Source organism: Crinia signifera, chromosome 11 (assembly GCF_055691185.1).
Source record: "Crinia signifera chromosome 11, ASM5569118v1, whole genome shotgun sequence".
NCBI lineage: Eukaryota > Metazoa > Chordata > Amphibia > Anura > Myobatrachidae > Crinia > Crinia signifera.
Window position 1 is genome coordinate 89,595,721 of NC_139227.1, and position 16,154 is coordinate 89,611,874.

General features: G+C 46.0%; 1 protein-coding gene across 1 annotated transcript in view; it reads right to left on the minus strand.

Annotated features, from left to right (window-relative positions):
• LOC146046377 (myelin regulatory factor-like) overlaps window positions 1-8,991 on the minus strand; it is a 170,791-nt gene extending 161,800 nt beyond the window's left edge. Inside the window, exon 1 of the mRNA XM_083165645.1 lies at window positions 8,517-8,991. Within this exon, the coding sequence (XP_083021771.1) occupies window positions 8,517-8,562 (46 nt within the window). The 5' untranslated portion in view covers window positions 8,563-8,991. The remainder of the gene's footprint in view (window positions 1-8,516) is intronic.
• Window positions 8,992-16,154: the final 7,163 nt, after the last annotated feature.

Consider the following 16,154-nt stretch of genomic DNA (forward strand, 5'->3'; position numbering starts at 1 on the left):
ACGGAGAGAATATACAAACTCCGCATGGCTAGGGCCATGGTGGGACCTCAGTGCTGTGAGGCAGTAATGCTAACCATTACACCATCCATACTGCCCCAATACAGTACAATCACACTGCCCATCACAGCAAGCGGTGTAATACCCATCACAGCAAACGATGTACTGTGTAATCACATTGCCCATCACAGCAAACGGTGTAATACCCATCACAGCAAACGGTGTACTGTGTAATCACATTGCCCATCACAGCAAACGGTGTAATACCCATCACAGCAAACGGTGTACTGTGTAATCACACTGATCATCACTGCAAGCGATTTACAGTACATTAATACCCAACACAGCAAACAGTGTACAGTGGAGTCACACTGCCCATCACTGCAAAAGATGTACAGTGCAATCACAATGCCCATTACAGCCCCCAGTTACCCCAAGCTTTGATACATCTGCCCCTAAGTCTCTTTATTAGCTTATACATCATTTCTACTGTGTTACGGGAGTGACGAATGGTTTTTACACCTGAATTCAGAAACTATTGTTCCACTTGTATCACAGATCATGAATCGGCCCCTTAGCAGTCTCCACATGCTGTGTGACGTTGCTGGGCACGGGGGAACTAACCCCCATAGTTTTTCATACAGAACTATGGAGGTTATTCTGGTTGAACCCCACCTTGCGAATGGTTGGTGGGCGCCACCTATTCGCTAGGGGGGCTCGCTTGCAGGGGTTTGAGAATGGATGTTACACAGTGGGGGGGGGGGGGGGGGGGTAAGCGAGGGGACACACTAAACTAATTAGGGGTCCATCTACTCATGTCGACCTTTTCATATGTCGAACATGTGTCATTTGCTTGTGTTGACCGTTTGTCCATGAAGATGAACATAGAGCCTGATTCACTGCCGCTTGCTAAGCAGCGGCCGTTAGCTGCTTAGCGAGCGTCTTAACACTGCCCACCACCTGGCAGAACAACCCCTCTGTACCATGCGAGGGGATGTACGTGAACACAACCCCTCACATGTGGTCACCTACCATCGAATGATTCCTCTCCCCTTCGGAAATAAAAGTCAATCTAAACTGACTTTTATTTCTGTCGGAATCTGAGGAATAGGGGGCGGGCGCTGACCTAATGTGACGTCACCCGCCCCCAGCAGCCCCCCTGCGTACCCAGGGGAACACTCAGCATTTTAATGGGAATGGCCATAAGGCGCTGCACCTTCCCCTAACCCGGGCCGATGTCCACCCCCGCCTGCACCCCTGCCTCCCCTACCCGTGCAAAAGCATTCACACAAGGGGTCCGTAAATATGCGCATGTGGAGACCCCCCACCGTCGGAACGTGAATCACCCCCATACACAGTGGCGTAACTAGATACATGTGGGCCCCATAGCAAAAGTTTTTAAGGCCCCCTATTTATCATCTAATGCTGAAAAATGTATACAGCACATGATACTTTGACAGGCAAAGTGGGCCCCTTTCAGCTCTGGGCCCCATAGCAGCTGCACCCCCTGCACCTATGGTAGTTACGCCCCTGCCCATACAGAGGACACCAGTGTAGGCTCACACACATGCGGCCACAGCAGGGCACTACCATGTGATGAATGTATACTGCCGGTTACTACACTACACAATACAAGTAGCACTAACCACACACTGAACGATTAGATTTCATTATTAGTGGCAGATGGAACTGACTTTACAGTACTTTCATTATTTTGTGTGGATTTAATATATAAATATCGTTAGGAATCAGTGGCGTAAGTTTGTCCCAGTTGCCCGGAGGCAAGATATATATTGCCCCACCACTCACACACACAACCTGAAATATCTATCTATCTATCTATCTATCTATCTATCTATCTATCTATCTATATAGTGAGAACACATATATTTTAGAACTCCACAGAAGTAATATTGATGGCTTTCAATTAACGAATTTAAACTTGCAGGGGAGGAGAGGTGCCCCCTTGGGAGCAGGAGCCCGGCGGCAGATGACTCCTTTGCCTCCCAGAGTTCTGCCTCTGGTTAGGATTGTGACAACGCTTGTCCTACTTTAAATATAAAGTACAGAATATGAGAGCAGACTTGTTATTACTCGTAATAACAGATAAAGGGGGTTATTCTAGTCCATTCGGTCGCACGGAGGACCGATGGTGCGCATCTGCGCATGTATAGACGTAGGGTGAGTGCACCCACGGCAAACTTTCGGTTCACTGGGTGCACGCACCCAAGATGGCGTGCGGGGGGCGGAGATGGGCAGGGGGCGCCAGGCTGCCCCATTAACATATGGGCTGGGCGTTCTCATGGTAATGAGACAGTGACGCTGGTGTGGGAGGCGGGCAGCGGACATCACCGAATGTCAGCTGCTCGCCCATATCCGTGCCAGCGTGCACGCATATGTAAGTGACTTAAAAGTCACTTTTATATGCGTGCACGCACCACATCATTCGATGGTCGGCGACCATCGAAAGATGTGGGTGGTTACCCGAGGCATACGAATGGATGTTTATGCAAAACATCCACTCGCAGCCTGTGTGGGCGAACTCGCACTGCGAGGGGGGTGGTCGTTCGCCGGGCGTGGATTGGTGGACTCGCAAGGTTGCGAGTTCGCAGCCTTGCGAATCAACCAGAATAACCCCCAAAAGGTGCTCCAGCCAATCAGCTCCTGTCATGACAGATAGGACTTTTTAAAAGCTTGATACATCTGGCCCACTAACTACAGCCTAAGCGTAACTCTGACCCTCACTGTAGCGGGGTGTGGATCATTAGGTCACCAGCATGTTGGTCCACAGACATTAGGTCGACATGCATTTAGGTCAACATGCGTCTAGGTCGACATGCAGGAAGCTCGACATGAGTCTAAGTCCACATGGGTTTGGTCGACAGAGAAAAATGTCGACGTGGGTTAGGTCGGCAGTCAAAAGGTTGACATGTGGTTTTTCAAATTTTTTGTCCCAAATGTCAACACAGTCAACATGAACACTGAAACATAGTGCAGCGTCCCCTCGCATGGCTCACCATGCTTCGGGCATGGGGCCTCGCTACGCTTGGCACACTATTTTATTCTCCCACCACGCCCTAGTGGATGGTAGGGAATGAAATACCACCTGTCGGCACATGTCGGCTCAACAAAAAAAATAAAGAAGGAAAAACCCCATGTCGACCTTTTGACTGTCGACGTAACGCATGTCGACCTAATGACCCTGTTGACCTAACCCATGTCGACCTAGACTCATGTTGTCCTAAATGCATGTCGACCTAATGCCTACAAGATGTAGCCCCTGTCATCTTTGGCCGGGGCTCGCCAGAGCCTCCCCACCAGCGGACAGGGGCTACACTGAACTGGGACGCACGTGCATCTCATGCGCACGCACGTCCCAATCCTCTGTCGGCGGGGCAGCGGCAGACGGGCAGGGTTAGGGGGGGGGCGGGGCGGTGAAGGGGAGCAGCGGCAGCGGGTACCCGGGGGAAGCTCGGTTGCCACGGGGTGCGCGAGCATCTCGTGCGTGTGCGCCCCCGTGGCGAGAGCCGGCAGCTAGCGGGGCTGGCGAAAGTATCGCCAGCCCCTGCAAAGTTTAGGCTGCCTCCATCTGTATACTTAACTACATATGTTGACATTGCGACATTGTGGTGTCAACATTTTTGTTGTTGACATCCTGACTGGTACCCAGAGAATTGGTTTATTGTGGAATCCCACTAGAAAGGGGAACATGAATTTGAGAAGCATTTCACTTGAGGAAGTTTGGTGTCACTATCAGAACAATGAATAACAAGGTGATTTGGGACCATTACACTAGTGTAACAATACAGCAGGTCTCCTGGGTACCGTGTTATTCCCACCAGTGTAAGATACACCATGTATGAATGAATGCGCATTTGTACCATATGCATCGCGCTTGCGCACAAGGCTGATTAGCAAAATAATATGGATTGTAAACGCGAAGCGGCCAGTGCTTGACTGCCCGGAAGCCAACATGTGGGGTGAACAGCTGTTTTCTGGGGGTGTCAGAAAAAAATGCAGGCGTGCCCAGGCATTTTAAGGAAGGGTCTCTGACGTCAACACCGGCCATGTTCAGCCTGTCTCAGTCGCAGATTAACGATCAGGCCCATTGCATGCTGGGGTATGGATTATTGGGTAGACAGCAACTAAGTCGACAAGCATTAGGTCAACACCACTAGGTCGACATGACTGAAGGTCGACATGCAAGAATGTCAACATGACTGAAGATCGACATGGGTTAGGTCGACAGTTCATTAAGTCGACACAAGCATTAGGCCGACATGGGGAAGGGCGACAGTCAAAAGATCGACATGGGGTTTTTCACAGTTTTTTTGTCCCGAATTTCGACACAGTCGACATGGACACTGAAACATAGCACCGCGTGCGCTCGCCATGCTTCGGGCACGGACACCATTTTAATCTCCCACCACGCCCTAGTGGATGGTAGGGCATAAAATACTGCCTGTCGGCACATGTCGGCTCAAAAAAAGGGAAAAACTCCATGTCAACCTTTTGACCGTCAAAAATGTGTCAAAAATAGGGTTCTCCTCCCATTGTGTGGTGTTTAAGTTCCAAATGATCTTACTGCAACTAGCTACTTATTCTTAAAACGTATTGGGACATTTTAGAATATAGAGTATAGAATGCGACATAGCAAACAAAAATGTAACCAATCTTTTGTTCTGTTCATGCTATAAGGACTGAATGAGTGATTTGGTTGGATGTACGGTTTTGCAATTGTCTGATATAATTGTTGAGGTACTAAACTGATAACAATGTGCTTGACTTGTGCTGCTTATATTGGTCCTATCAGAACTGTAACATCCAGGGTTTGTTTGTGAAAGCCATTACTCCCCCAGAACGCATGGAGAATAAATGAAACGTAATCCCTAGTAAATGTATTCAAATAGTTACCTTTGATGAACCAGAAAGGTGTCTCTTTAAACGGTCTAAAAATTGTAGGCTTTATGCCCGCTGAAATCCAATTGCTACTGATTTTATTTTACCTTGTCCTAGCTACAGTATACATATTACTTAACCCTTTGGGTGCCAACGTTGCTGTGAGGGATCCTCAAAATATCCGCTAAAAATGCCAGCGTTGCTCACAGCAACTGTTCTTTTAGAATAAATGAATACAAATACGGCCGAGTCAATGCATTGAAGTTTAGTTAAATATTGCACCCAAAAAAAAAGAACAGTTGCTACGAGCGACGCCGGCATTTTCAGCGGATATTTTTAAAATCTCTTACAGCAACGTTGGCACTGAAAGGGTTAAACTATACTGTCCCAAAGACAGTCTAAAACAATGACTATAAAATATAGCACTGCGCTGGGCACACTTTGCTTTTCCTTTATATTTGTACAATCTGCGCAACACGAGAAAATTATTGACGATCTTCCCATTAATTCAGAATCAAAAAAGATGAATGACGCTACAGAGACCTATTTGTCAAACAACACAATAATTAATGTCGACAACTGTATTGTAACACCTTCTATTAACGTGTCATTTTAGACACAATTTGCTTTCCAACCAACAGCGGCGGGAAATCATGTGATCTGTGTCGCAGGCACCAGAAATGCGAATCAGGGTAAATAGATTTATCACCTGTTCGCACAAAGCATTACATGTAAGTATGAAATATTTATTTGATTTTGAAATTTAAATCTAGAAACAAACATAAAAGCGAAAACAAAACTAACTGCTAAAATGACAAAAATAACTTCACAACTTATCGTGCATTACTTTTGGACTATTGTTTTGCATAGAGCAGGTTTTCATTGTATCTAAACACCACACATATGATTCAAGGAAAACTGGCTTTTTTGTTTGTTTTTGTTTCTGGGTTAAATAATATGTATTTATATTGTTTACATAGATTTTTTCCTCCTATTTTTGTATTTGTTCAAAATAATAAACATTTAGAAACCATTGTGGTTGTAAAGCACATGAATATATTCATTGTTCAATTAACAAAATCCTAATCTTTAGATTTTCGTCAACACAGTCACACTAAATGAGCTGTTTATGCAGAGATTTAAAAACACAAAGGTAAAATGTTATACAATAATTTTCTTGAAACTTTTTCCTCCAACTAAATGGCAATTTTTTTATTAAATGTTTTATTGAACACCATAAGACACGATTTACAAGTTGATTACAAGTTTGATCATTTTAACAAAATTAGAATGAACATAGGGAAATTGACATCATTGTTCAATATTATTAATAAAAACATTCGTTGTCAACAGTAAATAAATGCTTTGGAAAAATAGATGTGTTCTTGTCTAAATGGCAACTTTTTATATTTATCTATCTATATAAAACATGTTAATAATTTATTTACCAGAATTTATAATATAATATAGAAGAGTGGAAAGTATTATTGTAGAAATGTATTTATTTTGTATTGAAATGTATTTATTTTGTATTCATTTATACACATTTTGTTGTGTTTTAAAGTAGTATTTTTGTTCCCTACAAAAATAATCACAGTAAAATTTTTGATAATTATTTTTTTCATAGCGTGCAACTTTTTTTATAACCAAATAGGATGAACTATGCAATTGCACAGCGGCTACAGACATACAGGTACAGTACAAAGAGTTATAGAAAAGCTTAGCTACAATTTTAAATTATGAATTTACCATTATACTACTATCATGCTACTATCTTTGGCGCAGTCAAGTGTTGATCTCTTATCTACTGCAGTGGAAAAACAAAGATGAGATTCTGTGACATTTTAAATTAAATACATTTTTCTACGGTTATTTTATTTAATTTGATTACATTTTTTTGTTTTGTTTTGTTTTTGTTTTACCCACTCCCTCAACAAAGATTGGAAAATAACTATAAATTAATAAATAAATAACTGGACACATAATAATCATGAAAAAAAAACTATACACAACAAAAATCATGTATTACAATATATATGTAATAATAACAAAACAATTACAACACTTAATGTAATAAAATGTAATAAATATAATGTAATAATACCTAATGTAATAAAAAACAAAACAAAAACATTTTTTTTTCCAGGCCAGTGGATGAACAGTTACAAATCCACTGATATAGTCATATATTATATTATATTACTCGCAAAGCCACATGGAACACTTGTGGGATAGAGAAATAGATAATAGTGACATACTGCAGAATGTGAGGCACCTTCTGACTACAATATGTGACCAGCACAGAGGAGCAGACAATAATACAGAATTAGAAAATGCAATCTAAAAATAAATTGTATGATTAAAATCATCTATTTTTTTTTTTTTTTTTTGCAGTTTATCACCATAGAAAAGTTTTTGTGAACCTCTTCATTTCCAAAGGAAACCATATAAAGCGAGTAATTCCTGGCATTCCTCAGAACCATTGGTCAAAGCGACACTAATTTATTGAGAACAAAAATAGAATCAGCTTTTCAGTGACCTGAGCTGCTATAAGCCCCTTCCCTCAGCCAATGTGCCAGTAATGGGTACACTGTTATTACATGCCCTTATAGTGTATGCCCAATGCCATACCACTGGGGTCCCCTTACCCTGCCAATGTCAAGTTTCATACAATTATGTGCAGACAGACAATATGTGACAGAGACATAAGACACAATTCCTTACAACGATGGGCAAAGTGAATGTAAATATGTCCACCTAGTAAGCCCACTACTCTCAGGATCCATCCCAGGAAGCCCACCATCCTCAGGATTCATCCCAGTAAGCCCACCACTCTCAGGATTCATCCCAGTAAGCCCACCACGCTCAGGATCCATCCCAGTAAGCCCACCACTTTCAGGATCCATCCCAGGAAGCCCACCACCCTCAGGATTCACCCCAGTAAGCCCACCACTCTCAGGATCCATCCCAGTAAACCTACCACTCTCATGATCCATCCCAATAATCCCACCACCCTAAGGATCCATCCCAGTAAGCCTACCACTGTCAGGATCCATCTCAGTAAGCCCACCGCTCTCAGGATCCATCCTAGTAAGCCCACCACCCTCAGGATCCATCCCAGTAAGCCCACCACTCTCAGTATCCATCCCAGTAAGCCCACCACTCTCAGGGTCCATCCCAGTAAGCCCACCACTCTCAGGGTCCATCCCAGTAAGCCTACCACTGTCAAGATCCATCCTAGTAAGCCCACTACCCTCAGCATCCATCCCAGTAAGCCCACCACCCTCAGGATCCATCCCAGTAAGCCCACCACTCTCAGGATTTATCCCAGTAAGCCCACCAATCTCAGGATCCATCCTAGTAAGCCCACCACTATCAGGATCCATCCCAGTAAACGCAACACCCTCAGGATCCATCCCAGTAAGCCCACCACTCTCAGGATCCATCCTAGTAAGCCTACCACCCTCAGGGTCCATCCCAGTAAGCCCACCACTCTCAGGATCCATCCCAGTAAGCCCACCACTCTCAGGACCCATCCTAGTAAGCCTACTACCCTCAGGGTCCATCCCAGTAAGCCCACCACTCTCAGGGTCCATCCCATGGATGTCTATGGTTCCTACCTTCAAAGAAGCGTTGTAAAGCCTCTGTCTCATCCACAACTTCCATGACTCTGTCCTAGAGGTAACGCAAAGTCCTAGGAGTGTGTAGTCCAAGCTGCCATGAAGACGCACACCATGAGCCTTGGCCAGATTAGATGATCAGGTCTGAGGTGTGAGGGAGCTGACCACACAGCTGACAGTCAGTTACACAGGTCACACCGGGGACAGCTGCTGCTGCACAGAGGTGACCTGCCGCTACTCGGGGACTCTGCTCTCCCAGGTCCGGGACCCTTTACTCCTGGTTAGGAGTTATCGTCTTCTTCCAAGCTCTTTCTTATTAGCACACTCTAGGGAATGTCTGTGTTCCAGCAGCAGATCATTCAGCATCACTTTCCTTCTGCTTCCTTTCTTTGGGACCCTGAGAGCTCTCCCTCTCTCTCTGGGTAATGTCAGGGTCAGTATAGTGGCTTGTCTCCCTAATGCTCCTTCCCCGGGGATGAGAATGATGCTTCTACGGGTGTTTTTGTCTCCCCCTGCTGGAAGTTATAAGCAACATGTTACTGCTTCCTAACACCAAATACCTATTCCTGTGTCTCAGCATGGTCATTTATCTCTTAAACCAAAACAGGAGCATTGACACGTGATGCAGAGAAGCCAGGATTATTATTAATATTATTTTATTATTATTAATCATAATAATAATTATTATTATAATAAGTGTGTGTGTGTGTTTACACATTTATATATATATATATATATATATATATATATATATATATATATATATATAATTGTTAATATTCATTTAATTACTCATACACACATTTGCTAGGAATAAGTAGCACTGTTGCAGGGGCGGATTTGCCCAATGGGAGACCGGGTCATTTCCCGGTGGGCCGGTACTGATTTGGCCTCCTTTTCCCTGTCTGGGCCGCTGCTTTCCCCTGGCTGGGCCGCGGGCCTCGGACTGCAGCCACCACAGTCGATATGGCCACGACGGCGGTCACTTTTGGGACTTTTCACACCCGGGACTGAGCGGCTTCGGCACGGGTGGAGGTGGTCGTGCGTTGCCTCAAGCAGTGTGTCACTAGCTTGGTAAGTGACGCCGCGCGCCAAAGCCCCCCCCCCCCCCCCCGGCTCCTCACCATGACAACCTTCCCCGCCGGCCCAAGGGAGAAATTTTTACTAAGGCACAAATAAATATTTTAGGCATATTCGTATTTCGGCATTTACTATACCAAAAATACACATATTCCTATTCGTATTTGTGGCACATTCGTAGCAATCTTCGTTGCAAATATGAATGTTTACGCCATTGGAAAATACGAATAGGAATCACCATTAGCATATTTCAGCCTTAGTGCCTGGCCAAAAAGGGCAGGAAAATAGACTTACGGCCCCCCACGGCCGTAACCAGCACCAGACTGAAAGAGCCGGGGCTGGTATTAAAAAATCATGAAACCAACCAGATAGGGGTTCCCCGATTTTTTTAAACATGCCCCAGGCTTCAGGGCTGGGGCTGGTTCCCAGAATACAGGGGACAAAATGACTAGGAGTCCCCCGTATTTTAAGAACCAGCCCCAGGCCCAACCAGCCAGCAGGGTAATGCCACAGCCGGGGGGGCGACTTTTTATACGTCCCACCGGCCAAAGCATTAACCCTACCGACCAATCAGCCTGTCCAGGGGTCCTGGGAAGTGGGGTCCCCCCCTCCAGGACTTACCTGGCCAGGCTGAAGCCTGCTGCTGTCCTCGATGCCCATCTTCTGTCCTCCATGCCCCAGCTTCAATCAGCTCGATGCCCTCGGTGGGCATCGAGCTGATTGAAGTGTAAAAAATAGAATAATAAACTATTGTCTTATACTGTGGAACTATGAGTCCCAGCAAGCCTCCCCCACATGCTGGGACTTGGAGAACCATAACAGTTCAAAACCCCACGTCGACCTTTTCACTGTTGACCTAGACATTGTTGAACTAACGACCCGTCAAACTAATGACCTTTTGAACTATAACCATGTTGACCTTTTCCCATGTTGACCTAGACCCATGTCAACCTTTTCCCATGTCGACCTAATGACTGTCGACCATCATGCTGTAGACCAAATGATCCCAACCCGGAAGGAGAATAGAATAGGCCCAGTGTCTGAAGCATGGCGAGTGCAGCGAGCTACACTTGTTGAATGAGTCAACATTCGGGACAAAATTAAAACCCCATATCATACTTTTGACTGCCGACCTTCCCATTGTAGACCTAATGGTTGTGTTGACCTAAGGCCTGTCACCCTTCAGTGGTTAACCAATGTATGTAGACCTTAATTTGGTCGACCCAATGACCCATACCCGGGTTTAGGACCAAAATTGACAGGATTTCAATCCGTGGAATAGAACCTCCAATCCTGGGATTTTGGTATCATTGTGCGAATGTGCTTTTTGCTTATATTTCCCAGGTAGTACTGAGCAACAGCAGAGCTCCGCTCAGACGCTGCCTGGCAACCAGGATGTGTGGCGTTCAGTTATAAGTCACACTGCGCAGCCACAAACCTCTCTGCCCCTTCAGCAGCGCCCGTCCACCTGCATAATGACTTCAGTTCCCAGCATGGCGTGGCATTTGAAAGCCAATCCCGACTATCGATTCCCAAGACTGATAGTTTCTCAATACTGAATCCCGGGATTGGGAAAATGACTTTTTGGATTGCCACTAGGCAGGAAAGGCCTGCCTATTGGCAATGTTATTCAGGAGACATTGGGGGTTATTCTGGTTGGATCGGTTCTGTCCGCGTTCGGACAGAACGCATTTTTTTCTTCTGCGCATGCATACCGCCCGCAATGCGCATGTGCGACGACAGCACACCGCTCGCGGACACAACTCTCCAATCAAAAAGTCCTGTCCGATCAGAGACGGACAAAGTGGGCGTAATGTGGGTGTGTTTAGGGGAGAGGCCAGAAAATAGGGCAAAACTGGGCGTATCCCTGAGCGTACACGGTGGGGGGGTGTGTACTCAAACTGCACGGAGGTGCATCTGCCTCGCTCAGAGAGTGCCCCAAAACCATTGGACCGCCAAAGAGTGCTCCATAGCACTCAGACCATCCGCCTGAGTCCGGCCGCAATCGGTCAGCTAATTAACGCGCAAGGTAGTGAGACATGTAAATAAATAGGAACAGAATAATTATGGCCATTCTTTACAGCATGCACACAAACACCCACATCAATGTATCAAAAACAAAAAACATTGGGGGGGACACATAGATAGTGAGGAAAGTGGCACATTAGAACAGAATAAATATAAATGTAATGAGGGTTCAATTGTAGATTTATTAAGGTAGACAAATGAGGTAATAGAAAGCAATTACAAAATCACAGGTAACTTCAAAGGCAATAATTGCAGGACTACATTTGTGAAGCGTACGCCACCGTGCTCGGACGTACGCTTTCTCTCACGATTAGGAAAACACGCTCAGTCTCCGAGCGAAAAGGCTGAGATCCGTCCGAGCACGGTGGCATACGCTCATATGCACGCCACTCCCCATTGTTGGCTTATCCCACCGTCCGTGGATGTTCTGTGGGCGGACTCACGCTAACCGAAAGAGTGTGTGATCCGTTCGGTCCGTCCATACGAACACGCGTCTGCCCGATCCAACCAGAATAGGGGCCATTATGAGGTCTGCGTGGGGCTTCGTGGCTATCAAATCTTTCCATGGGAAGGAGAACGATCAGTTTCTGTGCCATGTATAATCGTAGCTTATTGTGGGGCCGATTAACCCCAGGTCCTCTGTGTTAGAGCTTTGTCCCACTGCATGACTCTGGAAAGGAGTGTGCTATTTGTTTTATTGATTACTATTATAGAAGGAAAGTCTGTAAACACCTCTCTTGGGGTGGAAGGTGCATTCCTGTATGTAGACACGAGGGCCCAGTAAGGGAATGGTGTCATTTTCTCCCAATGAATCATTACACCAGACAATCTCACCCACGACTGCAGACAGCCCTGCAATTTACACAGGTATTACTGTACGCAGCTGACTAAACCTTTACACACCATAATCTGGAATCCTAGTCCGTTTTGTTGTGAAATACTGACAGACATTTATTCACCTGCAGAAAGTGATGTGATATATCAGGTCCCAGGCTTGGCTATTCGCTTCCATTTTTGCTTGTTTTGACTCAAGGCTGACCATCCAAAAAGCACCCAGTTGTCAGGTACAGCTAGGGTTGCCACCTCACTCATCATGGATTCCTGGAGACTTTTCCCTCCCCCTCATTAATGCACGCGCCGAAGGCGTGCGCGTTGCCGAAGAAGTAGGTCTGGTCCAATAAAATGGGCGTGGCCTATTCGATACAGTAACAGCTAAGAACTCAAAAACAACCAATTTTTGCCCATTACATCTACACATAATGTTAGGACACTGGGGGAGATGGTTAGGGCTAGGCTGCCTTAGGGGACAATTAGTGATGCCAATCCTGAGGATTTTTTTTCAACCTGGAGATTTTGGATTGAAACATGCTCAAATCTTGGATCCCCACCCCCAAAAGTGGCCGAGCCACATATTCACTTTCATGTGCAACAGTGGGAATCAGGAACAGAAGGGTAGCAGCTGAGCGGGTGCTCAGACACTGCCTGGCATTAGACTGCGCATGCACATTCTAATCTTGAAATCTCGAAATCCCGGGATTGGGATTAACCGAACAAAATTTTCAATAAAAACTATTGATGCAAAAAAAAAAAAAACATTCAGCTGGGAACCGCTAGGATTGTGATCTTCGAGGTGCCACGGTTAGCTTTCTGACCATTCGGATCCCGATGGCTGAGATTCCTAATGCTTTCATATACTGAATCTTTCTCTTCCACTATATCTTCTGAATCTCCATCAAGCCATTATCTGACCTCCAAAATGAAGCACAGGTACATACAAAGAAAGTTTTCCAGGTCATCTGTGGATTTTTAAAATGTGACAGTTGGTGATGCACAGCGCTCCTTCTGGGTGACCTGGAAAACATGAACTGTGTGGGTCCTGAGGACTGAGATTGAGAACCACTGGTCTAGTGTATGCAGTATGTGCATGTGGATGATCTCTTGTGTACATTTAAGCACAGGTTCAGTTATACCCCTTTTACACCAAAACGCCGGGTCGCACCCGGCTTTTTTAGACCCAGGTTCAAGCCGGGTGCGACCCAGCGTTTAGTGCAATTTACACCGGGCGGACAGCCCGGGCCGCACCCCCTCCCCCTCCCCTCCCGGTGCTTGGAGATGACAGGGTGATGTCATCTCCAAGCGCCAATCACCGCCGCCGCTGGACCGGAACGCTGCTGGGGGCAGCCCAGCACTAAGGTAAGCTGCTGGGCTGCCCCCAGTCACCGCACGCACCCCCCCGCCGTCGCACAGGAGGTGAATGGATGCCGCACACAGGCATCCGTTCACCTCCCTCCCCCGCCGCCGCTGCTGTCTGCAGGGTATAGCAGACAGCAGCGCCGGCTGTCAGTGTCAGGCTGACAACCCGTCCAACCTGCGGACGCTGCGGTCCGCAGGTTGGACGTTCCCCATTCATGTAAATGGGAGCCGGGTCATTCGACCCGGCGTTCCCATTTACACCGCCCTCTACCCAGGTCCTAGCCGTGTTCTACCCAGGTCAGGACCTGGGTAGAAGTCCCGTGTAAAGGGAAACGGCGTTAGGGATTTACACCGCCGAAGATCCGGGTCTGACCCGCCGCTGACCCGGATTTTTCGGCGGTGTAAAAGGGGTATTAGACTGTCTTTAGGTATTCAGGGGCAGATTTACTAAGCTCGATGAAGTGATAAAGTATCTGGTTTTTATCAATGGCCAATTAGCGCCTAACTGTGAAGTTACAGACATTGGGGCAGGAGATAAATGCAAGGGTAATAAGGAGAGATAAACGTCCAGCCAATCAGCTCCTTACTGACTTTTTTCAAACACAGGCTGTAACATGGCAGTTAGCAGGTGATTTATCTCTTGTTAAAGCTTAATACATCTGCCCCTTGGTTTGACGAAATAACAGTTGGGGGCTGATTAGCCGGTGATAAAAACCAGACAATTTATCACTTCACCGAGCATAATAAATCTACCCCTCAATAAATTTTTTTATTAACATTTATTTATACAGTAGGTAACTTTAAAGACCCTAGTACTGGCCGCAGGCACATAGAGCATCAAAGATTAAAGTACTGTATGTATTGAATGAGAAGATGATTGGCAAGGAAGTGAGAACGATATACTATCCTGTTGCCAGTAGACTTGTCAAAGTGAGTCCTGCAGGACAAAGGCAGAACACATATACAGCTCCTGTTTGTGCGGCTGGTTTAGGGGAGTGGTGAGGCAGAGAGGACAGAAACACAATAGTCCTCAGAGAATAACAGAGTCCCATAAGAATAGACCCATTTCTGCCCCAACGACTCCTCCCTGCCCAGCTGTGAGCAGGACACAGATATATAAATAAATATATATATATATTTCTATCCAGAAGACACGTGCACTCCCAACCCATGGACAACAGTTCATTGTGTATTTTTTTCTGCGGGGAACAGAATAGCTGCACAGTAAAACCAACAAACACCCTCCTCTTCCTCACGGGCGGGGGCGGTAACTCCATCAGATATTACAGGGGCTGTTATATTTTTTATGAATCGTCCCCTGCATCTGGCGAGGAAGAGTTGAGACTGTGACTTGTCCCAGTGTCCTGTCGCTGAGACAGATGCACAAAGATTGAGAGTCTGTTAACTCTGCCTGTGCCTGTCATGAAGGATGGCTAAGTAAGATGGGTCTCCGTCTGGCAGCCAAGTGAGACTCGCTAGAACAATATGGGAGCAGTGGGGCACACCAGAAATTTTGGAAAGCGGGTCAAATCCTTTATGAATATTCCAAGCCGGCACATGGCTGCAGCTGCCTGTTTGTCGCTGGATGTAAAGATGGCAGAAATGAGTTTAGGAGAGCGTTTTGTAAGATGTTGAGTCGGTCTATAGACAAAAAAAGTAATTGAAACATTAATTTGCATTAAGGGCCTGATTCAGGTATACTCGCAGCCTAGCGAACAGATAAGCGCCGCCTGCCGAACACCCCGGCCCCTCCCCACAGCCAAGCCTATTACTAGCAATGGAAGGGATGTGTACTTGAACACATCCCCTTGCATGGTTGCTGACCATCAAATGATTTTTCTCCCCTTCGGTAATAAGTCAGTCTAAACTGACTTTTATTTCCGCTGCTGATTGGCAAATACGGACGGGCGCTGAAGTAATGTGACCTCTGACCTGAGCAGGCCCTGAGCAGGCAATGCCACTCTTGCATTCCCAGGAGAACGTATTTTTATGGGAATGCCCATAAAACGCCGGGCAATGCTCTGCTCCCGGCCCACCCCCCTCTGAAGCTCATCAAACTAGCCAAAACCATTTGCTCCCGGGGTTTGCAAATCCCAGACATCGGGGATAGGGAGGGGCCGCTACGAGACGATCATTCAATCAGTTTGTGAAACTTGCGCTTGGGAGTATAATGATTTCCGTGCTTCCTTTGCCAGGTGCGACCGACCATACACATCAAGCCATATGGATACTTTCATACAGTAGGCGTACTCTACGCCCATCCCTACCTGTGGCGGCTTTGTGCCCTACTTAGAATTAGGCCCATTATGTTTAATTGGTTGATGGAAATCTTTATGT